The sequence below is a fragment of the Protomyctophum parallelum genome, assembly GCF_964188405.1.
Source record: "Protomyctophum parallelum genome assembly, chromosome: 13".
NCBI lineage: Eukaryota > Metazoa > Chordata > Actinopteri > Myctophiformes > Myctophidae > Protomyctophum > Protomyctophum parallelum.
The window spans coordinates 21,751,813-21,776,490 of record NC_139708.1 but is presented as its reverse complement, the minus strand read 5'-3'; the positions used below and the strand labels follow the sequence as shown (position 1 = coordinate 21,776,490).

Below are 24,678 nucleotides of genomic sequence, written 5' to 3'. Positions count from 1 at the left end.
CTGAATTATTTCCATAAAATGAGGTTCAATGAGGCTATAATTGCTCTTATTGACCAGTAGAGGGAAGCAAAACGCTTATTTAGCTTGTTAAATAACCCGAGGAGTTGTGTGTTGTCATCGGTGGGACACATCCCTTAATTCCCTTCCAGTTCCAGAGGGTTTTCGGTTGGGTGAGATGAGCATGAGATCCCAACCCAGATTTGACAGATGTTCGTTCGGGATAAGCCGCTCCATTCAAAGCGGAGTGAGGTGGAGGAGCAGTTTGTTTTGTGGATTTAAGACTAGGCTACGACAGAGCAGAGGGACTCAACAACACTGAATGAAAATGTCAGGGGAGAAGGCGGCAAGCCCGTGCAATAAATTCCAAGCGAACATTTTCAATAAAAGCAAATGTCAAAACTGCTTCAAGGCCCGGGAACTGCACCTCGTGACTGATCATGACATGGCACAGGTAGGTTAAGTTTCTTTTGATTTGGAACTTTTTTGATTATTTAGTACTAGTAGCAGCTGGCATAGTATTAATTAGTAGCCTATACTATGCCTATGTCTACTATTAAAATATATATAAACGGGAAATTTGGCTAATGGCACTGCCACTGACACTATATCGATTTATCATCATCATCATATCATTTGTCTTATAGACTTGTGCTGATTTGATTTGTGTGTAGACAGACAGATAACAATGACAGACAGCTCATGACAGCTTTGTGCATGCAGGCTGCTCATTGTACAAATATGCCATTACTTTGGCCAGAAATGTGTCTGGTCTCTCCTCCGTCCCCCGGCCTTGCTTCAGTGCGCCCTGTAATTTACCTTTATGGCGTTGCTCAACCAGACAACCAGTAAACACTAAAGCTGACTAATATGCAAAGCATTAGTCTCGGATAGTCTCTACTGCACAAACATTGTCTAAAGTCTCACACTAAAGCCTTTGCTTCAGATTAGCTTATGTTCAATGTTAATGTATTATATTTTATTTTATTGAGTTACTATTTTATTGTGCCTATTTTGTCCTGTACGATGTCAGCATTGGCATGAGAATCAGCACATTCCAGTTTCTTTGGGGACATCCCAAACACACAGTGGACAAAGAGCAGTTCATTCTTTTTCTCTACCTCATAAGAAACTGTCTACCTCGGGTGTATGAACAAGGCGTTATTGTATTTTTGGGGGCAGATTTGGGCTAAATGCCACATAGTGCCATGCACTCATGTAGAGCCAATATTATATGCTTGAGCTTATTTGATCACATTTGATCAGTCTATACTTGTGCTGTCCATTGAACACAACCAGAAGGTGAATATTATTAACTGATGTCCCCTATTATTGACTGATTTCCAGGCTAAACCTATCTATGGAGGCTGGCTGTGCTTGGCTCCAGAGGGGACAGATTTTGACAACCCTGTCCAGAGGTCGAGGGTATGAACATGCAAGACAACATCAGTACACCTCCACACGACACAAAACATTTTATTAGAACTACACAGCAAGATCCAGAGTGTTAGAGTTATACTGAGATTATCACTCAGGACTTTGCTATAACTGTGTTTGCATATAGCACTATTGTTTACCATCACATTTGTCAATTATTTATTCCAGTGCATGGTTCTCTTTTTTGTTATCAAATGTTTTTTATTTTAAGACAAAAATCACAATAAGACACGTTAACAACATGAATGACTTAAAGAAAAGAAAACACATATAAAACAACACATAACAGCAAAAGCAAGGAACACAAAAACAAACAATCCCCCCCCCCTCCCCCCCCCCCCCGAGACCAAAGATGCCACAAAATGTCATTACTCCTACTACTGTGCAATGGAGACAAAAAATAAATAAATAATGATAATAATAATGATTAAACCATGCCCTTAACCAAATCTGCAATACCAGACCAAATCTCAATGTTTTCCTCTTTTGCACCATGCAATCTTGCTGTAGACATCTCTAGATAAATGATATCTAGAAAGGTCAAAGCCCATTGGCGAAATGACAATGTATGAGGCGGTTTCCAGTGCGAAGCAACCATCTTCTTTGCGGCCGTTACGCCAGCAAAGAAGACACGAATACGGGTGTTATTTAATGGAAACTGGGATACATCATTTAATAAGAATAGAGATGGGGAGGGTGTGAAGTCGAAAGGTTAGTAGCAACCAAATTCCAAAATGTGAGGACACTCGGACACTCCCACACCATATGAAAGAATGTACCTATGGTGAAGTGCAGAAAGTGCAGTTGTGATTATTTAAAATCCGCATAGCACACAATCTACGGGGGGTTAAGTATGTCCTTTGAACAAAATGTAAATGAATTTGTTGGATTCCTAGAAGACAGGACTCCAGTGCATGGTTCTCAAACCTTTTCATGTCAAGGACCCCCAAATGAATTAATTCATTAATTGATTGAAATATTTTGTGCCAGGCAGGGACCCCAAATGTAAAAATGTTTTCAAAAATATTCAAATTTTTCAGATGGTTTGACAATAGCAGATCTAGAAGCGCACAGCGCAATGCCATGCATGTGCTGTGATTTTGTAGATCGTCTATTTTCAAATAGCCAATGTAAAGTGACCCACTGGAACCTCCACTTTGAGAACCACAGCTTTATTCTATATCTCAAATGTGACTCTTGTCTGCAAGAGAAGCAGACTTGTAGTGATTGCTCTCCTGTTTGTAAACTGCAGAAATGGCAACGGCGGTTCTTTATCCTTTATGAAGATGGAAGCCTGAGCTTTGCCCTGGATGAGCTGGTAAGGACAATGCTCTTTATAACAGTTTAAAACTAGCGTATTCCCACCCAGGTCAACATACAAACATTCATGCAATTCAAGCATGCACGCACACACACACACACACACACACACACACACACACACACACACACACACACACACACACACACACACACACACACACACACACACACACACACACACACACACACACGCACACGCACGCGCACACAAACATCAACAAAAAACATCAGCAAGCAGTGTGTAAGTCTGGTTTACGTGCACATCTAAAATATCTGATCTATGAGCTCACAACACATTACGGTGTGTCACATTATGAGCTTGTAGATCATCTATTTTAGGTGTGCGACATGATGCGTGACCAAATATAAATCAGGCATAAGGTCTATTCTGTGTCCTGGTTTACAGTACATTTGGCTTCACCAGGCATCTTTGGGCCAGATGTTGTGTGTAGAACCACAGCAGATGAGTTCAGCTTAGCATCTCTTCTAATGCGCACTTCCCCCTCTCTCTGATCTGTCATCCCACTCTCTCTCTCTCTCTCTCTCTCTCTCTCTCTCTCTCTCTCTCGCTCTCTCTCTCGCTCTCTCTCTCTCTCTCTCTCGTCATGTTTTAATCCGCACTCTAGATTCTGTCCCAAACATCTCAATCATACAATTCCCCCAATTTTATAATTAGCATCGCCGACTTCTCATTTCTGATGACTTGATTCTCCTCCAGTCAAGCACTTTGCCACAAGGAACAGCGAACATGAATCTATGTACAGAGGTGGTTGATGCAGAGCCCAGGACCGGGCAGAGAAACTCACTCTGCATTTTCACGGCCGCACACACGCTCTTCATCCGTGGGGAGAACAAAGAGATCATCAATGGGTCAGTGGTGATAGTTTTGTATAGTTCTCACATCTGACACACATAAAGGTGTCAGGGTAAATGATGGTGCGTGTTGTCGTTTGCTGTTGTTTTCTTCACCAGTTGGAGTGAACAGCTTGCCGTCTACCCAAGGACCAAAAAACTAAATCCGAAGAAAAAGCGCGAAGTAGAACCAGTTGCCTCCCAGGTATACCGAAGAAATGGTTCATCTATGAACTAACCATTTGCATCACTGTTTTCTTATCATGAAATGAAGTTGTTGTTTTCATTTCTTTATTGATTTTATTTACCCATTTTGGGCGGGAACCCCTTTTGGTGTAAACATTATGTTATAATTTAGCTATTGAAAAATAGCTCATAGCACGCCACCGAGTGGCGTGCTATGAGCTTGTATAGGTCTGCTATTTTTGAAAAATCTTGAAAATATTTATTTCAGAAAACTGGAAGATTTAGAAGATTCTTTTTAAATTTCGAGGTCAGGCCTATTATTATTATTATATAATATATATTTTTCATACATCAGGAACCCAGTCCAGAAAAGATGGCTGCCACTGAGGAGAGTGCCCCAGGGTCTGGATCCAGTCTGTGGCAGGAAGGACAGGGCAGGGGACCGGATGGAGCGGATTCTGTCTGGACTGTCACAGACACACATCCCCTGGGCCCAGAGCAGACCCATGCAGTGTTGGAAAAGTTACTCAAAAACGGTAATATATTACCTATTACAGTTACTAGAAAAAAGTATTATTACTTTACATATTACTCTCTGCCAAAACTAACTTAGTTACTTATTACTTGACTTTATTTTTCTTCTCGACCCCAGTAATTGCATCTTTTGTCCCAAAAAGTGTCACACTATACCCAGTTTGTTCCCGGATGGTTTAGAATGGGTTAAACTTTAACCCATTCTGACCTGAGATCAGATTCTAAAAATGTCTTCTGCATCCTGACAGTTTTCTGAAAAAGCTGTTTCTATGTCAGTGGTTCTTCGATTTTTCAATAGCTAATTTATATCATAAAAAGGGGTTCCCGCCCAAAATGGGTTTAAGGCCTGCCCTTCTGCATCCGATAATTCACACGTACAGACGAGTGCGCATCGTTTCCGTATCGACTCTAGGGTCTAGATCTAGACCGGATCAGCAGCCTCTAGTCTAAAGCAACTCCATCCCAACCCAGTCTACCATTAATCAAGCCCACAGTACCACCAAGGCTCGTGAAAATAGTAACAAGTTGCTTTTGGAAAATAGTAACATATTAGTAATATTACTTAAATTGTAAAGTTAGTAACATATTAGTAATATTACTTAATATTGTAAAGTTATTAGTTATATTACTAGAAAAAAGTAATCATGTTACTTTAAGTAATAAGTTACTTTAGTTACTTTCCAACACTGGCCCCATGCAGGTGTGACAGAGAGGCAGCACGCACGCACGCACACGCACACACACACACACACACACACACACACACACACACACACACACACACACACACACACACACACACACACACACACGGAACATCAAGTTTTCGTGTTCGTCTGCCTCATTTCCTGTCCCCTTACACTGCACCCTGACTTCCTGCAGATGTTCAGCAGCACATCACTTGTATTTATACATTTAATTTAACCCTTGTTTACCCAGCCATGTTTACTAAGAGAAGAATACATGATTATTTACTTGTTGTGGCACGCACGCACGCACGCACGCACACATGCACGCACGCACGCGCACACACACACACACACACACACACACACACACACACACACACACACACACACACACACACACACACACACACACACACGTGTTCTCAGTACAACCCCATATTTATACCACTAAGCAGCTCCACCATAGCAGTTGGGGGTGAGAGCCTTGCTCGGGGGCAATTCAACAGTTGTTATTCAGCGAGGGGAGGGAAGAAGTACTTCTTCTGTTTTTCCTAGTGGGTTCTGGACAGCCTGCTTTGCTAATCTTCAGTCGTCATAAAAAACAAAACCTGACAAATAGGCTATAAAATACCTCTTTAACAAGAGGCCAGAGGATTAGCGCAGGCCTACAATATTGCTCCATGTTGGAGCCGTGTGACAAAAATGGACGCAAGCGTGCATCTGGCGCCAGTCTTATTGAAGTGTCTGAGTTGAAAAAGTTTGAGTACCATTGATGTTTTTCAGAAAACTCTCAGGATTTAGGAGACATTTTGTATAATCTGGTCTCAGGTCTTTATGGGTTAACCGCTGCTGACTGTGCCTATAGGCTGTTTCATTAAAGCTATGGAGATTACAGACACAGGTCCCTGAGATGAGACCTGATGAGGCAATGAACAACAAACAGGATGTATGTATATAATCAGGAGTCAGGACTATAGTTTGTACAATACAATACAATACAATACAATACAATACAATACAATACAATACAATACAATACAATACAATACAATACAATACAATACAATACAATACAATACAATACAATACAATACAATTGGTGGAGCTGACTGATACCATCCCTGTTATTATTAATGAATTGATGAAACTGACTATGAGACTGATTATTGTTTTTTTTTGTTTTTGTTTTTACTCATGTATTTCCTATTACCATCCTTGATATTACTGTTGAATTGAAGAAGCTGGCTACTGTATGTGACTGTCTTGAGATTAATTTTTATGGGACAAAAAGACATTTTGTATTTGTAGGCTATCTCTGTTGAGCACGCCAGAAAGATGAGCGGTCACTATAGGTTGACAGATAATGGTATACATAACAAACAACAGTGTGACTATAGAGTGGCGGATGTACAGTAGTATAGCATTACCGGAATTCCACAAACCTCTCTATATTCCCTTTCATATTTTGCAGATGTTTCCAAAAACCTGTGCCCGGTCTCCAGGGAGCCGTTGAACGGCAGCTGGCCCGCCAGCAGCATTAGTTGCCCAGTGAGGTCAGTGGATTCGGTGGCCAGTGGTGACACTCTGCACCCCGGTGGCGACGGACAGCCTGCGGAGCCCCGGCCAAATGACATCCAAACATCAACGAGCAACAAGACTCAGAGGGCAGACAGAAGGTTAGAGTTGTGGAATGTATTGCAATTTCCAGGCCATATTTGGTTACACATTGTATTATAATGGCTTCGCTATAGACCATGCCTAATGATGTGCTCACATTATCCTTGCGTATGTGTGTGTGTGTACGTGCGTGCGTGTGTAACCTGTTGGTAACGCTAACAGCCATTTTAAATGGCTGGGCAAAGTAAAGTAGCAATGTGTAAGCAATTAGAAGCTAAGGGCATCTGAAGCCTCCCTGATTCTCCTCGGTATAAAGTTGTACAGTCATCATGCAGCTAAACAGCGGATCAAAGGCCCGTGCTCTACCCCTCCATTAGAGATCAACAGTAACTACTGCCTTTTAAATTTAGCTTGAACAAGTACTCCCATTTTGTGCCTCAAAAGTGAATACAATATTTGGGTCATGTGATAATCTTCACTCACTGCCTTTTTCGGGGGAAAAGGACAGGAATTCCTAAAGGCTGTCGTAATTAGATATTTCTGCACCATTGTTTCACAGAACATTAATGCTGAGTGTCTGCCTGCCTGAAGTAGAGAAAGTGAGCCCAAGCAATCTCAAAGTTTGGCATTGAAGAGATAGTGTGTTTCAATCACGTTCTTACACATACACATACGGTAGTATTAGTAAACGCGTCTCAACAGGTATCCCTCCACCTTTGTTCACTGCACTTTTCATGCAACGTTTTACCGCTGCAGTACTGTATGTATAGTTTGTGTACATAATACCAGATTCTTTTTGCAGCATTCCACAATACTTGCTCTCTTTCAACACAAAACAAACCAGTCGTCTCTGTCACCAGTAGGACGGATGTCACGTCTTATTTTGTCTTTCAACAGTAACAATAGCTCACTGACAGTCAGAGAAGGATTTGGACAGCAAGCGTGAGTGACCAAATCCAAACAGGTGGTGTGGGGCAATCCATTATTAGGCTGTCGTTTTCAATGTTCTGCAGGGGCGGAAATGATGTCACGGCCCAGCTGTGAGAGAGAGGGGGTCAAGGAGGAGGGGAAGAGGTGTTTATGGTGCTGAATGACAGACACGATGATTTGTTGTCCTGCTTTACAGCCATTACAACCAAACAAGTTTGGTGACCAACGATTCCAGTTCACCTGACACGGGGCAGGAAGGTGATCATGCCATTTCAAGGAAGGGAAGAAGTGAAGCACGCACCAACCCGCGAGAGGTAAAATGCACAAATTGACCACACAAGTTTATTTGAAAAGGGTTACATATTTCCAGCTGTGGTGCTGCACACACAAGCAGTGCTTCCATTAGTTGGATTTGCATGGAGCATTTGTTTAATCCGCAGATTGATTGGCCGTTATTAAAAGCAGTCTCACTGCACAGCTGGTTCCCCTGCCTCTGAGCTGGACTGGTCTGAACATGACTCAGAACAAGACCAGGTGTTGTACAGAGAGACGTCACCTCCATCATACAGCTCAGCCCTGATTGCATAGTAGTGCATGAGGATCACAAATAGCCAGGGACGTTACTTGCTAGTCGTATACATTCCTCACCGTCAGACGTCAGGAGTGATCACGTGCATGTGCACGCAAGCTTGCGTGCCTGCCTGCATACATGCATGCATACGTCTGTCAATCTGTGTGCGTTTGTCAGTGCGGACTGCAGAGGGGGGCATATATTGAACAGTTTAATTCCTTTGTACCCCAAACTAAACAGGTGCCGTTGTGTGTGTGTCAGTGTTAAGTGTTAAGACTTCAGTCAGCGTTCAGTTTGGAGTTTGGCATGAAACGCGTGGATAAGTCAATCCTCCTGTTGGTCTGCCTTGTCAAGGCATGTACTGTATTCCTGAATGTGCGTGTGTGTGTGTGTGTGTGTGTGTGTGTGTGTGTGTGTGTGTGTGCATGTGCCAGCAGGTGGGAAAAGAGCAGTGATTCATCCGGCGCTGTGTTTAGCTCTCTAACAAAACTGGTTTTAATGCCCCGAAGGTTGTTCATTCTGCCTCCTGTCGCATGTTGTAATCTGGGAAGGGCATTCCTCTGACAGACATTTTCCAATGATTCCACATGACTTACACAAAGGACGCAATGGCAACGATGGAACAACTGTAGCATTTGACTATCTCATTATTACTTGGATCTCAATTCTCCGGGTTCGAATCAAAGGATGGCTGTAAGCACTGAGCACATAATATACTGTACATTAAACGGAGCTCTGTAAACTATGGGGGTCCTCATCATACAGGAGTAGAGTCTGTTTGTGAATGATAGTCACACTGTGTTGTCAGGCAAGCCCTCAGCAATTAAAGAGGTGACTAACACTTAACAAGCGTCTGTGTACGTCTGTACGACATCCATGACACAAACAAGTACATGAAGCATAAATGGTTCAATATGCAAGGCTCGTGCCCTAAACTATAAATGAATACAATGAGTACAAATGTGCACTTTACTGTACAATACAGTACCAGGGCATGCTGTCTGTCTACTAATAATGCTTAATTTGGATATAACACAGATGGCCATTACTGTGGGGAAAAAGGTCAGCTGTTAATCTTTCATAAAACACACATTCTCAAAGGATTTGCCTTTTTTTAAATATTGCCACAGCACATTTCCATCCCATGTGATGATCTGTGTGTCTTTTGGGTTTCGTCTGTTTTGATAGAGAGGAGAAGGTCAAAAGGCTCTTTCCAGAGTTCCCGCGGCCCCCCCTGGGCTTCAGATTCCCCAGATAAGCCAGCAGTCCCACTTCCCTTCTCCCTCCTCCCTGTCATGTCCCGAGGACAGCAGGATCCTTCACCAAACAGCCACTGTCTGGAACGGTCGCAACGTTTGTTTGGGATGACAAACGGTCGGGGCAGTTCTTACTGGAGCCACAGCACAGTGTTCCCCCTCTGTTGCTTTGTGTCCTTGGATGGTTTTCAATGTAAATGCCTGAGAGGAGACAAAGAATGCTCTGTATCCATTAAACTCCTCATTTTTCCATTAAGGGAGTTATATAAGAGGGAAGAATAAATCTTTTTAAAATACACCAGAGCAAGTAGCTCAAGTAAATAGATAAATAAAGTAAAAAGTACTCACGGTTTCAATGAGTTGTGCGTAATCTAGACATGAAAGACGAATCCTTCATAATGTGCTGTTAAGTAATGCTATACTAGCCGGGGTGGAGATACCTATAAAGATGGGTAAGTGAGAGGGTGATTGAATAACCAAGAAGGATACAGGAATCATGTTCAGACAAAGATTTCAGACTTCTAGCATTTTCGGGAAATGTGAGATGAGGAACACCAGGGATTATGCTGCGCCTCCAAAGCCTATTGCATGCCATAGATGGCCAAATCCAGTGACCCATGTGTAACTCACTGCTCACTGCTGATGTGAGCGAGAGTTTAACACACACTGTATTAGATGCCCGCTGGCGCTGGGGTTCTACAGCAGCCAGGCCCTATAAACCCTACAGTGGACATGTCTGCCAGGGATTATGACTAGTGACTACATGGTTACTACACTCAGTGGAATATAACAAGCAAACTAGCCTATAGTCTTGATTTGGTTACTTTTCATATTTTAGCAGGCCATTGGTTGATATTACCGTTAATCCCAAGATTGTTCCTCAAAAGTCAATACAATGCTATACCTGTGTTGTGTTGGCTAGTAATCATCATTGTCCCATGTCATGTCCTGCGACTGGTTTTGGCTAGTATAGTACTTTTCAGATCAATCTATGTTTTAAAATGGATCAAAACACCTATAACTAACTTTGACAAAAACATAACAAAATCTAAATCAGGATTAAAATCCAATCACGTCCTTGAACATCAAACAAGCAGGTGCCGGGCGGTAATGTCACGTATGCTGTGGGTGAGTCATTGAACTAAACATGACAGACTGAGACTACTGGTATGATACTTTAAAACAAGTACAACTGTAGTATTAGACGCAACCAGTAGTTTATGTACGTACTGTATATTGTATGTCAGAGACATCATAGTGCCCACTGCCCAGACAACATTACTAGCTGTGTAACTCTGATTGTTGTAACTGCAATAAGTGTATACACAATGACAAATTCCTATCAACTTGTTGACATGGCAAAATAAATAATCTTGAATCTTGAATCTTGAGTCCAGTAGATCCAGTAGGAAAAAAAGAAACAGGACAAGAGCTGCAGTATTATCTTTTTTTTTTTTTAAGATATTTTTTTGTGGCTTACGCCTTTATTGATTTTTTAAGGGATAGAAAGTAGGCTGACAGGAAACGGGAGAGAGATGGGGGGATGACATGCGGTAAAGGCCGTGTCGGGTCCGGGAGTCGAACCCGCGGCACACCGCGACTGGATCACCAGTCCGGTGCCCAGACCGTTACGCTACGGCCTGGGCCAAGCTGCAGTATTATTAATGTACACATTATGTCCATGAAAGGCATTATCACAATATCAATCAAACTGTTTTCAAATTATATGATTTTCTTTCTGTTGTCTTGAACAGAAACTTCAGTCATGTGGGGACATACCGCTGGGACAGGACCAACTCACCGCACCCCCTCCGCAACGAAGAGCCAAGTCTCTGGACCGGAGAACCTCAGACTCTGTCATGACTGTGAGTGACTGAACAGATGATAAAAAAACATTGAAATCATGTCTTGTCACCAATAATAAGTAATATAGTAATAAAGTTAATAATAATAATAAGTAGTAAGTAATCTGACAAAAGAATGAGGAAACATTGGCGACTCAAGTTTCATTTAATATGGAAACATATTTAAACACACCCCTGTTCAGCCTTTATTTGTGCACTATAATCAAAGATAAATGCCGAAGTGATTCATGTTTTCTTTAAATGTTTACTTCTCATTATTTCGGAATGTCTGTTCTACTGAATGAAATCTCGAGGGAAATTCATTGCTTGACAAAGTCCTGTCAATTTAATTGAAAATGTGTTTGCATTGAAAATCGTTAACCCCTTCCTGATGGCTTGTACCATAGTTGACCACTGTGTTTGTGACAAATATGTAGTTATGTACTTAATCTTCCTTTCAGCCAGATTTACTGAACTTCAAGAAAGGATGGATGGTCAAATTGGAGAAGGAGGATCGGGTAAAGAATATATCTAAACACAATTGCAAATTACCTTAGTCATTTATCGTAAACAACTCTATACATTGCTTTCTTTGAACACTGCTTCTAATTTACTTTCCAAATGATTTTGCCCCCCTCTAGTGGAAGAAATACTGGTTTGTGCTGTCAACTGACAATCTGCGGTATTACAAGGACTCAATGGCTGAGGAGGTACTTTGATTCCACTGTACTGTGAACTCACTCAGGACATGATTTTCTTTTGACAGAGCATTTTGATTTAATGCCTTTGTGCTGTCAAATGAATACCCAACATTCTTTTTGCTACCAGGCTACAGATCTGGAAGGGGAAATTGACCTGAGCACATGTTACAATGTCTCCGAGTGTCAGGTTCAGAGGAACTATGGCTTTCAGATTCACGTAAGAGTTCAAATTGACCAAAAATATCATACACAAAATACATGTAGTCTCTTCATGTCTTTGGTCTACGGTCCATGTAATGTTCTTGTCTTTCAACAGACTCAGAGGGGTGTATTCACATTGTCGGCCATGACTGCAGGAATACGCCGAAACTGGATCCAGGCCCTAATGAAAAATGTGCATCCTTCTAATGCTCCTGATGTAGCCAGGTACACTTTTGTTTTACAACATTACTGGGGACTGGGGAGTACTACTTGGTTTTTCTATTGTATCTGTCTACTCAAGGCAAATTTATACCAGGGATAGAATAGATAATAAGCAGTTGACAACTGCTACTGTAGCACAGCATTACAATACAGTGTTATGTCACGTATCGTTATTTTGCTGTGACATACTGCAGCTTGCCAGGACAGCTTATTATTGCCTGCAGCGTGCCAGAAGCCCTCCCCAAGCCAGACGTGACTCAGGACTCCTCCTGCAGTGAAGTCCCCACAGAAAGAGAGCCCAGACCCAGGAGCGCGCTCAACAGACGGAGAGAAGGGCGCTACAGGACCTTCGACTGGGCAGAGTTTAGACTACCGACCAAGCCCGCCGCGGAGCCAGGCGCCGCTCTGAGGACCAATGGCCCCCCCTGTTCATTTGAGCTGGTCGACCTGGAGAGACAGAAGCGGCGAGAGGAGAGGCGGAAGCGTTACGAAAGCATGCTGGGATTCTCTCTGGGTGTGGAAGTGGTGCAGGGGGCAGCGTCTGGCGACCTGCTGGGGGAGGACAGTGTCAGAGCGCTCAGCCCACGGTCACAGCGGAAGATGCAGGAAGAGATTGAGCAGTGCTGGCTGCAGGTGGAGAGGTGTGTGTTCAGGCCTGAGAAAACAGTGCTGCTGTATATCGAGGCCCCGGCCAATGAACCCGTGGAGATTGAGAAGCTGCTGGACAGCTACAGGAAGGGGGTGAGTAAAATAGCAATATGGTGTGTTAATTTAAATTGACCTTATGGGTGCACACTGGCCCCTTTTTTCACCGGTTGGGAACCGGTTCAGTTCTTGAGCCAGACCTCCAAAATTGGAATGTTTTTTTGTTATCAAATGTTTTTTATTTTAAGACAAAAATCACAATAATACACGTTAACAACATGAATGACTTAAAGAAAACAAAACACATATAAAACAACACATAACAGCAAAAGCAAGGAACACAAAAACAAACAATCCCACCCACCCCTCCCCCCCGAGACCAAAGATGCCACAAGATGTCATTACTCCTACTACTGTGCAATGGAGACAAAAAAATAATAAATAATGATAATAATAATAATGATTAAACCATGCCCTTAACCAAATCTGCAATACCAGACCAAATCTCAATGTTTTCCTCTTTTGCACCATGCAATCTTGCTGTAGACATTTCTAGATAAATGATGTCTAGAAAGGTCAAAGCCCATTGGCGAAATGACAATGTATGAGGCGGTTTCCAGTGCGAAGCAACCATCTTCTTTGCGGCCGTTACGCCAGCAAAGAAGACACGAATACGGGTGTTATTTAATGGCAACTGGGATACATCATTTAATAAGAATAGAGATGGGGAGGGTGTGATGTTAACTTGTAGAATAGTCGAAAGGTTAGTAGCAACTAGCAACCAAATTCCAAAATGTGAGGACACTCGGACACTCCCACACCATATGAAAGAATGTACCTATGGCGTTTGACGTGCAGAAAGTGCAGTTGTGATTATTTAAAATCCGCATAGCACACAATCTACGGGGGGTTAAGTATGTCCTATGAACAAAATTTAGATGAATTTGTTGATGATCAGGATTCCTAGAAGACAGGACAACATTAGACCACACTGTATCCCAGCTCCAATCTGGATCTAGATTTGGTATGTCATTCCTCCATACAGTATCGACAAGCAAGGTCCCATAACTAGATTCTAATAAATAATCATACAATACGGAAACAAAACCTCTTGACCTAACATCACAGATAAGTCTATGCAAAGGGTGCATTGCAAGGGGGGTCTGCCATGGCACCCCATATGTCCTCATGGCAGTTCTCAATTGTAAATAGAAAAAAAAAGAGTTACCAGGCAAGTTAAAAATATCACATAAATTCTGGAAAGAACCATTAACATCAAATAAATCACCCAAAGTATGAATCCCCTTGGAACTCCATCTGGGAAAACGAATAGGACGATTGTCCAAAAGCAAACCATCATTGTTGAACACTGGGGAAAACGAATTCCATTTCAAATCAATCTTGCGCAATTTTCAGCCGCTCTCCACACTGTTACTAACTGAGAAATGATTGGCCCAAAGCGAACTTTGCATTGATTATTCGTTATGTTTGAATAGATCAGATCTCTCAATTCAACAGGATGAACCAAACTCTCCTCAAGCTCTCGCCAACAAACCTTTATAGTTGAGTCGAAATATCTTAAAAGGGGGCGAAGAGTGAAAGCCCAATAATATAATTTGAAGTTAGGCAATGAGAGACCGCCATCAGCTCTGGCCCGCTGTAACAAGGAAAGTTTGAGACGTGGGCGTTTCCTATTCCACACAAATTTAGATATAGCAGAATGAATCTTAGTCCAATACTGTGCTGGCGGTGGCAGTGGAAGCATAGAACTCACAAAATTAACCCTAGGGAGGACATTCATCTTTATGATTGATACTCGAGCTCGAAGAGAGTTGGGCAATGACGACCATCTGTCTAAATCAAGACAAATTTTGTTCAGTGTCACTATAATTGTTTTTAACAGTAGCTTGAAGAGACGGGAACACATCTATGCCAAGATATTTAAATTTGTTCACTACTGGGATTATGGGAGGCAGAACAACAGATCTCATCTCCTCATTTAGCGGCAAAAGGGCTGACTTTGTCCAATTGATTTTGTAGCCTGAGATGGCACTGAACTGATCAAAAATCTTAAGAATGTGTGTAATTGACTGTGGAGCTCAAAATTGGAATGTTAATTATGAATTGAGTGTGCAAAACCATACCTATATTAAATTGTTATCACCATGAAACTTCCCCAGTTGATTACTTACACAAAGACAATGATTTATTCTATTACAAATCTTAAAAATGTAAATATGCAAATTAGGCATCATATAGGAAAATATGAAAAAGCTACTATACTGTGGAAGGGTTATCATATATAAATTTACTTATATTGGTCCTATAAACAATTTAATATAGGTATGGTTTTGCCCACTCAATTCATAATTAACGTTCCAACTTAACTGAACCGGTTCCCAACCGGTGGAAAAGGGGTCACTGTGTCAGAGTTACAAATTGATAAATGAACACTTGTATTCTTACTTTGAAAACAATCGTGAAATACAAGTATAATAATAATAAATAAAAATAATAACTTTTTTATATAGCGCCTTTCAAGAAACCCAAGGACGCTTTACAAGACAAAAATAAAAGTATAGATACGTTATGTGTGAGTTAAAAAACATTTAAAACCATTCCTATCCTCAGAACTAACAAGAGCAACCTAGAAGTGTGCAGTGCACAGTTGAATCACGTGGTGGACCTTGAGCACCAAACTGTGCCCTATTATGTCAGATTGATATTATGAGGTTTTATGGCCTTGTGCTGGGATTTGATTATATGTATATAATATTGAGTTATACATACTGTACTTACTACGTACGAACATACGTATACATACTGTACAGACAAATAAGCAAATAAGCTAAGCCTACTGAAGTGCGATTTCTGGATAGAAGAATGTCATTTTGGTGTACTGCTTTTCATTCTAAAGCCCTTCAATCAAAATAGTCACACAAGCTTTAGTTATAACTAATATATTTTTTTTCTTTCATGGATTTATGTTTTGGTTGAAGGTTGATGATTTAAAAGCTCAATTGGCAGAAGCTGATCAACACAGACAGGAGCTGGAAGCACGGCTGAGGACAGCAGAACGTTCTCAACAACAAGTTCACCCACAGGTAAAGCAAAGAAACAATATTTAGTTTTTGTTACAGAATGTCTAAGAACTAATACTACTACTACTACTACTATAAACAACAAGTCATTCTGTGATAGACTGTGCTCATCTCTTGTCTCCTCTCCCTTTCCTCAGCTTGAACCTGCATTAAGTTCAGAAGTGGATGCTTTACCACAGAGGCCGGGTGAAGCACACTCAGTCATCAGTCACACTCAGTGCTTGAGAGATCTGTACAGAGAGACCCAAGAGCTCCTACACCAGCAGAACATGATCAGACAGAACATGCAAGAAGAGCTTGGCCTAGGACCGTCTACCACCTCATCCCCTAATCAGGACTCCACCTCTGGGATTCAAACACCAACCGTCTGGCTTCATGATACCGACGGCAACCTGCAAGAGCTCAGCGACTCGCTCTCTGACTGCCCCGTGACGACAGGCACACCTTCACTGTCACCTGTCTCTGACGGTCAACACTCTCTTCAGACGGAGGGGGAAAGCAGAGAGTTGAGCTTCCATAGCACAGCAAATCCTTACCAGACCCAGCTGGAAGGACACGTCCATGGCCAGGTCTCCAGCTCAGAAACGCAAGTAAATAGCAGTGAATGGAGCACAGATACACTGATCATGGAGGGGACTGTGCTGAAGAACACTGCTAATTCTGAAGTGAACTGCTGTGAGACACCAAGCTGTGTAGAGGACTACATGGTTCCAGATCAGGTTTTGATGAGGAGGCTGTCCCAAGAGGTGGAATATCTCACCGGACAGAACGAGGCACTCAACCAACGCAACCAGGAGATGCTGAACCAGTTGACTGAGGCAGACAGAGAAATCGATAGGCTAAAAGCGGAGCTCGCTAGCCACAGTGAGCCCTGTCTCATTCCTGAAGCGGAGCAACTCAGTCAGACCAGGGTAGAGTGTCTGGAGAGGGAGCTCAGCAAGCGGAACCAAGAACTCTTGGAGGCACAGTCATTGGCCAACACCCTGGAGACAAGTTTGCGGGACACAGAGGAGCAGCAGCGGCTGAAGGAGGCCACTCTCCAAGGCCTGGCGGTCCCGGCCGAATCAGAGGAAACCGGTGAGGAAAGAAAATACACATTGCACTGTGAAAATGAGGCAGACGGATATCTACTCCGGTGTTTCGAGGTCACTGAGGCTAAGCTTATGGCGCTGGAGAGGCAGCTTGAGCAGTCAGAGCTGACTTGTATGGAGCTTCAGGCCCGCAATGCTGAGTTGAGTGAGGCGGAGAGGCTTTACAGCCAGAGAGCTAAAGAGGCAGAGGCTGACATCAGGAGGCTGAATGAAGACTTAGAAACTGAGAAAGTGAAAGAGTCAAAGGCGTTGGTGGGTCGAGTCACAGCAGTGTCCGGTGAAGAAAGGACCCAGAAAATGATAGCCAATATGGTACTGAGGCTGAAAGCCCTTGGGAAGTTACTGGAGGTGATTGACTGGTCCAATTTGAATGTGATAAAAATGTCAGTAGATGGTAAGCATATGGGTGAAAGGCAGTCACCGGTGGTTAACCAGCTAATGTGGGAAGAAGAGTTTTGGGAAGCACTCTTGAGCAGATTGAAAGCCAAACCTTCCCAGCTGAGTGAGGAGAGCGATATGGACATGCTTCTCAGAGAAGCAGTAGAGTGTATGGTCGCGGAGAAGCAGATGCTCCTTCTAGCCCGAGATCTGTTCTCAAAGACAGATGTTGAGCTGGGATGTCTGGAGAGCAGGCCTTTGATAGAGCTAGACATCGTTGAGAACATTGTAAGTGTAAGTGTGTCTGAGGAGGATGATAACAGGGGTATAGTGGACTTAAATTACCAGCACCATGACATCAATAAGAACATTAGTGAGAACTTTGTGGAGATGACACAGATGAAAGTTGCTTTGCTAAACTACCTTGCCACCTCTGTCAATATCCCGGCCAACGACAAACTCCGGATGCTGGCACACAGGCTTTATGACTTCCACAACTCAGAGCATCCATGGGTAGATTGCATTCACTCTGCAGCCACAGAAGCATTTCTTTCCTGTGAAATCAGTAGACTTTATTCAGCATGCCGCAAACAGCTTGTGGAAGCCAAACATGGACCACTCACCTCTTCTGTCATGTGCAGCAATTGTGCTGTGCTGATGAAGGAAAATGAGGAGCTGCGAGCCAGATTGTCAAACCTGGATAGCCGTCAGAGTCCCTCCGGGGGAGGTGAAATGACCACAGTTAAACATGTAGAGACAAATGACCCGCAAGACAGAGACACAGAGCTGCAGAACAGTGCAGATGAACTGGAAGCAGAAACCACAGATCTAAGTGTTGTAAGTGGAAAGCAGGAGGAGGAGGAGGAGGACACAGAGGATGGTGAGATCACAGAAGAGAATGTGCGCAAACGTCTAACAACAGAAGAGATACTTAAAGGAGAGGACTTGCTGAACGGCGTGGGAATCACTCATTTAAGCGTGAGTGGGATCCAGGACGAGATCTCCCTCGAAGAACCTGAGACGGTGGATGCAGCCCTTAACGAAACGAAGAGGTCTGCATCGGAGGAAGTTGTACTGCTGAGAAGAAGAGTGGACTCTCTGGAGGAACAGTTGTTGGTCATAACAGAGGAGATGGAGACAGAGTTCCAAGGCAGAATGGCATCTCTCCAGTCGCAACATATGAAAGATATGGAAAAGCTTAAGGTTGGTGGCTTCTGTCATCCATTTTACTCCACAGTGGTACATTATTTATTTGCTTTTGTCATAATATGATTTATATTCCTTGATATTTGCAAAAAATAGCAGATCTATGAACTTGTGGATCTTCTGCTTTTGATACTTTTGTGTGACGCTGTAGTATGATTAAGTAGGGGCATTCATTTACGAAAAAGCGCAAAAGTTAGAATATGGAGATAATAAGTTTCTGCCCGACAGCAACGATGTATGAATGCCACATCATGTATGCTCCTTCAGGCCACATGTGATCATGGATTAACCACCATGGAGGCGTCCCATCAGAGAGCCCTTGAGGACCTGCAGCACAGACACCAGCTGGAAGTGGAACGTCTTCTGAAGGACAAGGACAGACTGCTGGACGAAGAGACGGCTGCTACAGCAACTGGTGAGGAAGTGTGTGTGTCTGTGTGTGTGTGTGTGTGTGTGTGTGTGTGTGTGTGTGTGTGTGTGTGTGTGTGTGTGTGTGTGTGCGCGCGCGTGCGTGCGGCATCAAGTTCAGATGGACAGATCAAGTAAATTGTGAGGTTTTTTATGCTCATGAAATGGAATATATCATATTCTGTAAATATGATATTGCATTAATCTCACCCGGGCCTGTATCACACATTTCTCCAATCTCAGCAATTGTAGCCATAAAGAACGCCCATCGTATGGAGCTGGAGAGGGAAGTACAGAGGATGCGCCAATTAGGAAAGGACACAGGAGACATTGATGTTGAGGAATTATGTCGACAATACAGGTGCGTAATCTGAGCTTTTACAGCTTTTTAAATGCTCCCGGCTTCCACCGTCCAAGGCAAAGTGTAGCCAGCTTCATACCATATGGTGTGTTGTTGACACTTAATTGTACAGATATGGGAATTGGATGCCTGGCATTTGTACAGTATGGTGCAGTTTGTAGGAGATAATTGAATTATTGCTGGCAAGAACAAACTGTGTGGCACATTTTGTGGTTTTACTTGGCTCCACGTCTTCCTGGTCATGCCAGCTGAGCAACACAGTATGTTGTTAAACAGTAAATAGCTTACATCCTGTGTTTCTGTGTCCCCTTTTCCACCTGTGTTGAACCAGTTTGGTTCTTTTTTCCCATCTAATATTGAACCAGTTCAGAGCGTTTCCATTGGTTCTGAACCAATATTCAGAACCCTAAAGGTTTGTTCGGAACTGAAACCAAAAGATGGCCGTGAAAAGCACCAAGGTTCAGAGAATCTAGAATGGAACCAGTTCTAGAACCAAAGTTATTTTGGTGAAAAGGGGGCCTGTATGCGACTGTACTGTATGTGGCTGTGTTTCTGTGTGTGACTGTATGTGGCTGTATTTGTGTGCACAGTGAAGAATTGGCTTCTAGTCAGCGAGAGCTGGAGGTGCTATCCCAGCAGTTCTCTCTGAAGTATCTAGAGAATGGACACCTTTCCCAGGCGTTGGAGGCAGAGAGGAAGGCCTTATGTCAGTGCCAGCAGGAAAACCAAGACCTGAGGACTCGAAACCAGGTGACAATGACAAGAACGTTGAAGTTCAGTTGAGAATGCGATACACTAGTGGTTTTCTGTTATGAATGTTTTTATCCAGTAGTGCAAATTCATTCACATACAGTGAGTAGATGCATTCATGTTCATAGATGCACAATCTTCAAATCAGCTCTACTCTAGACTCTTTTGCTTGTTTGATATGAAACCAAAGACAAGAAATGATAGGGAATCTTTTGTCTTTGTTTTAATAAGAAATTAATTCAAAGATCCACACTCAAATGCGAGCATATTTCATATACTGATCATATACTGTCATTGACATAATCTAGGAGCTGAGTGGTCATCTAGCAGCAGAAATCACCAGACTGTGCTCTGTGGCCAAGGAGGACACACTCCCACTTATCCAAGGAATGGATGCCTATGAACTAGAGGTGGGTCTCTGTTCTTCACTCTTATTCCTCTGGACAGTACAGCTTGATAACTAACGTTGTGTGGAGGTGGCGAGAGGACATGGGTGGGTGTTATGGTCGGTTGTGTGTCCACTGTCCATATTATTAATCAGTCAAGGGAACCTTCATATAATTAATTACATTACACATTACAAGTGTTTATATTGTTTTGGACCACTAGATGTCATCCAAGGCCAGTATAGAATAATGTCCCACCTTGCAGTACGTTCCTCTTGTGCTACTTGTATTATTTATTTGTTCTGTAAATATGTTTGATTAAACATCAAGCTTGTCAATACAAATATATAATTGAAAAATAGAACACAGAAAGATGAGAAGCTAAATTTGTAAGTTAGATTTTAATTATCACTGTTGGTTTTGTTGAGGAAGTGGAGTATAATACAATAAGAGCCCTTGGTTGGAAGATTGATTGTGCAAGTGGGTTTTTTGTGCCCTCAAAAAAGTAAAAGAAACAAACAAACAAACTAACTAAAATAAGCCAGAAAAGACACATTTTATAATTAATGCTACAATGGAAATATGTCCATGATATGTTTATGCTGGATTGTTTTTAACCAACATATTGCATGATTTGTGGATTTTATGCCTTCCAAATAAACGAAAATAATCACATTTTCAGATTACTTTGCGCGTGAAGGAGTCAGAGGTTCAATGTCTGAAGCAGGAGATTATCTCCCTCAAGGATGAGCTCCAGTCTACACAGAGGGTGAGGAACACATACATAGCCATAATAATAATAGACTGTTAAGCAGCAATGTTGTCACATTGAACAAAAACAATAAGCAAACTCCTTCTGTGACCTCGCAGGACAAACGAACTGCAACAAAGAAGTATAAGGACATCTACACGGAGATGAGCATCCTAAGAGCCAAAGCAGAGAGAGACATAGAACAACTCAGAGAGAACCTGCAGCTTGCCCACAGGGCCCTGGGGGATATCTTATCTTAACCCATTAAGACTCTACAAAATGTCTTCTAAATCCTAACAAATTTCCGAAAAACTTTTCTATATCAGTGGTTCTCAATTTCAAACTATTTCATGTCAAGGCGGACCCTCTCAATTATGTATTTGGCTGCGGACCCCCATCTCAAAATGTTTTGTTCCACAGGGACCCCCCTGAAGCAAATATTTGGAAATGATCGCTTAAAAAAATCTATTTGAAGATTTGCACAGATTTTCACGATAAAAAAATTATAATAGATGAATTGACACGCTGTGAGTTTGTATATCTGCTATTTTTTTATCGCCAACCAATGTGCTGTGCGTGCGTGCGTGCTATAGCTTTTGGGCTATATCTTGTTTATTTATTGTGTACTATTTTTAAAAACATTTAAAAAATAGCCGATCTACAAGCTCACAACGTGTCGATGTACAGTAGATTGGCTATTTTTTATACCTTTTTTTCAAAATAGTAAAAAATGGCAACTAATTTTAGGGACAAGATATAGGCCTAAAATCTAAAATGACAGATGCTTTCCCGGTTTTAATGGGTTAAAGCACAATTTCACATTTGATTAGGAGAATCACTATGCTGCTTTATTTATCATTCCAGCACTTTTTTTTAATTACAAATGTCTTATTTTTGGTAATAAACTTGGTTTGTGCAGAATTATTATGCAATAGGGCCTAGTGTAGTAGTTGGAGTATGCCTTTCATGCGGAAGGTTGTGGGTTCAAAACCTGCCTGGGGTCGACGTCAGAGAGGGGCATGCGGTCGCAACGGGTTCCTAACGCCAATTCAAATGGGTTCAGATCTGAGCCAAGTCTCCTGAGGAGGCACGTCTGAAGCCTGTTCTGGTCTGGATGGGGGATCCGGACATAAAGTCCAATAATTCCATAATTAAATGAGGCCTGCACTTACATGACAAACTCCTCTACTCACTGTTTCCTTTAATGTCAACCCAATTGCATTCAGTTAGCAAGACATTTTATTATAAACCTTCCGTGACCTGCCATTGGCCTATATAATACATCCAAGAAATGTGATCAGTGATCCCATGCCACATTTCTCTTCATGTTCCTAGTTTTGATCTCTCAATGCTCAAGATCAACCAACAGTTTCACATACCGGTAGATATATTTCATGTCCGATTTTTCCTTCTGTTGGATTGAAAAATCTGGATACAGACGTCAGTCATTGCACAAAATCAGTTTTGTGGATAAAATTACTATGCTACTTACATCACTATGACATCATCAGGATGATAGTAAATCATAGTAAATGCGTAGCAAATGAGGCTGAACAAACAGCCGAAAAGACTAGGCTGGGTGCCGGATCAAAGACAGATATAGAGTAAGAATAGAAAAGTCTGCACACCAATTTCAGCGTGGTACAACCTTTATAAGGGTACCACCTTTAAGTAAAGAATTATTGGGAGCTGAAATTGGTGTGCAGACTTTTCATTCATTTCTGCGACCTGCTGTCACAATTAAGCCTGATGTCATCAATATTAGTATATGGATATATGTCAGAACCTGTGCTGACATTCCTAGTTGATCCTTCCCCATCCATCCTTCCTCTTCGATTTCTCCCTTTTGACTGATACCTGTCCATTTAAAGGAGCATTCAGTGATTTGGCTTATTTGGAAACCCCCCCGTTCCGCCCCGGTAACAAGATGTGCACATGCATGCACTACAGACAGTGGGGGGGACGTGCAACAGGCCAACAGCACACACACCAAGGCTGGGTGAAGGCTGGGCCACCTAGCCAAAAATAAAACCTATGGTTTTTTGACCCCCAGGGGTTACCTGGGGACAGGGAGGAACTCCTTATGGTCAGCACACTCTATAGTAGGGAGGATTATCACAACAAAACAAAAAATTAAGTGATATTTGAATTAAGTGAAATCACTAAATAATTAATATATCTTTAAACTCTAGATGGGCCTGCCCCAAAGTTACTTGTGCAGCCGACCAAGCTGACCTGTTATGACATTCCATATGTTGTTGCCCTCAGGCGTCTCACTGGTAGTATTCGATGGAAAACAAAAAAAGAAATGATTAACTGCCACTGCTAAAATGATCCTCAAAATACCTAATAGGGCTACTACTAAACTTCAGCTAATAGTGACTGAGTGGTCAAAATAATCTACATGTAGGATGGACTACTGTGAGAAAGCAAGACAATATATTTTTCTAAGAAAACAAATAATAAATTAGTTTGAATATATATTCCACATGCAATTATCACTGTAATTTGTTTTTTTATTTTATATTTATGGCATCATTCATGTTTAATGAGCATGTTTTAAACATGAGATAAATCTTTCCTTGCCAGCTCTATCTGTACTTTTCAATTATAGGCTATTCATGTATATTATAATAAACATTGCTTTATAACACAAATTCCTTTTTTCAGTATTCTTTATTATTATTATTATTAGTAGTAGTAGTAGTAGTATTTACTACTAGTAAGTACTAGTACTTTTTCTACACTTAGATATTGTACTAAATATTAGACACTGAGTGGTGACTGGTGACAGTGGTGAGTATTCAAATGTCCTGGATTTTCTTTATCATTTTATTCATAATTTTGTTTATCATGAACTTTTAGTTTAGACATTTAACTAACATGTTCATTGGATTATCTAATTTTCATTAGGCTATTGACTTGTTTTCTGAAGCTTGCAAGACTATATATATATATATATATATATATATGTAAAAGCAAATGTAACATTGGGAGACACAGACAAGTAACCTTTATTTAATATTAAATATAATAATATTATTATTATATTATTATTATTATTATTATTAATATTAAAGGAGAATTCCATGCTAGAATGCTTTCTTATCTTTCTTACCTTTCTTTGTAGTTGTTACGTCCCCACCAAAGAGGTCCAGGTGTTTTTTTGTGCAAAAACTCCTTATAGAGCACCGAAGTCTGACGTCACTTTCAGTAGAGGGCGTCAGTCCCCAGGTTCATG

The 24,678-nt window shown here is 41.7% G+C and overlaps 1 protein-coding gene across 2 annotated transcripts; it reads left to right on the top strand.

Annotated features, from left to right (window-relative positions):
• The first annotated feature begins 164 nt into the window (after window positions 1-164).
• Window positions 165-23,002, top strand: LOC310869358 (uncharacterized protein). 2 transcript variants are annotated; one of them, XM_083780055.1, is made up of 22 exons: window positions 165-451; window positions 1,345-1,422; window positions 2,687-2,752; window positions 3,476-3,627; window positions 3,730-3,814; window positions 4,151-4,331; window positions 6,490-6,694; window positions 7,762-7,879; window positions 11,147-11,257; window positions 11,698-11,754; window positions 11,878-11,946; window positions 12,065-12,154; window positions 12,254-12,363; window positions 12,585-13,101; window positions 16,005-16,109; window positions 16,244-18,778; window positions 19,049-19,196; window positions 19,433-19,550; window positions 20,141-20,300; window positions 20,609-20,710; window positions 21,369-21,455; window positions 21,557-23,002. In XM_083780055.1, the coding sequence occupies exons 1-22, from the start codon at window positions 320-322 to the stop codon at window positions 21,695-21,697; spliced, it is 5,367 nt and encodes a 1,788-aa protein (XP_083636181.1). In that variant the 5' UTR covers window positions 165-319; the 3' UTR covers window positions 21,698-23,002. The 2 variants fall into 2 exon arrangements, with proteins under 2 accessions (XP_083636181.1, XP_083636180.1); XM_083780054.1 differs by having other exon boundaries at window positions 12,555-13,101.
• Window positions 23,003-24,678: the final 1,676 nt, after the last annotated feature.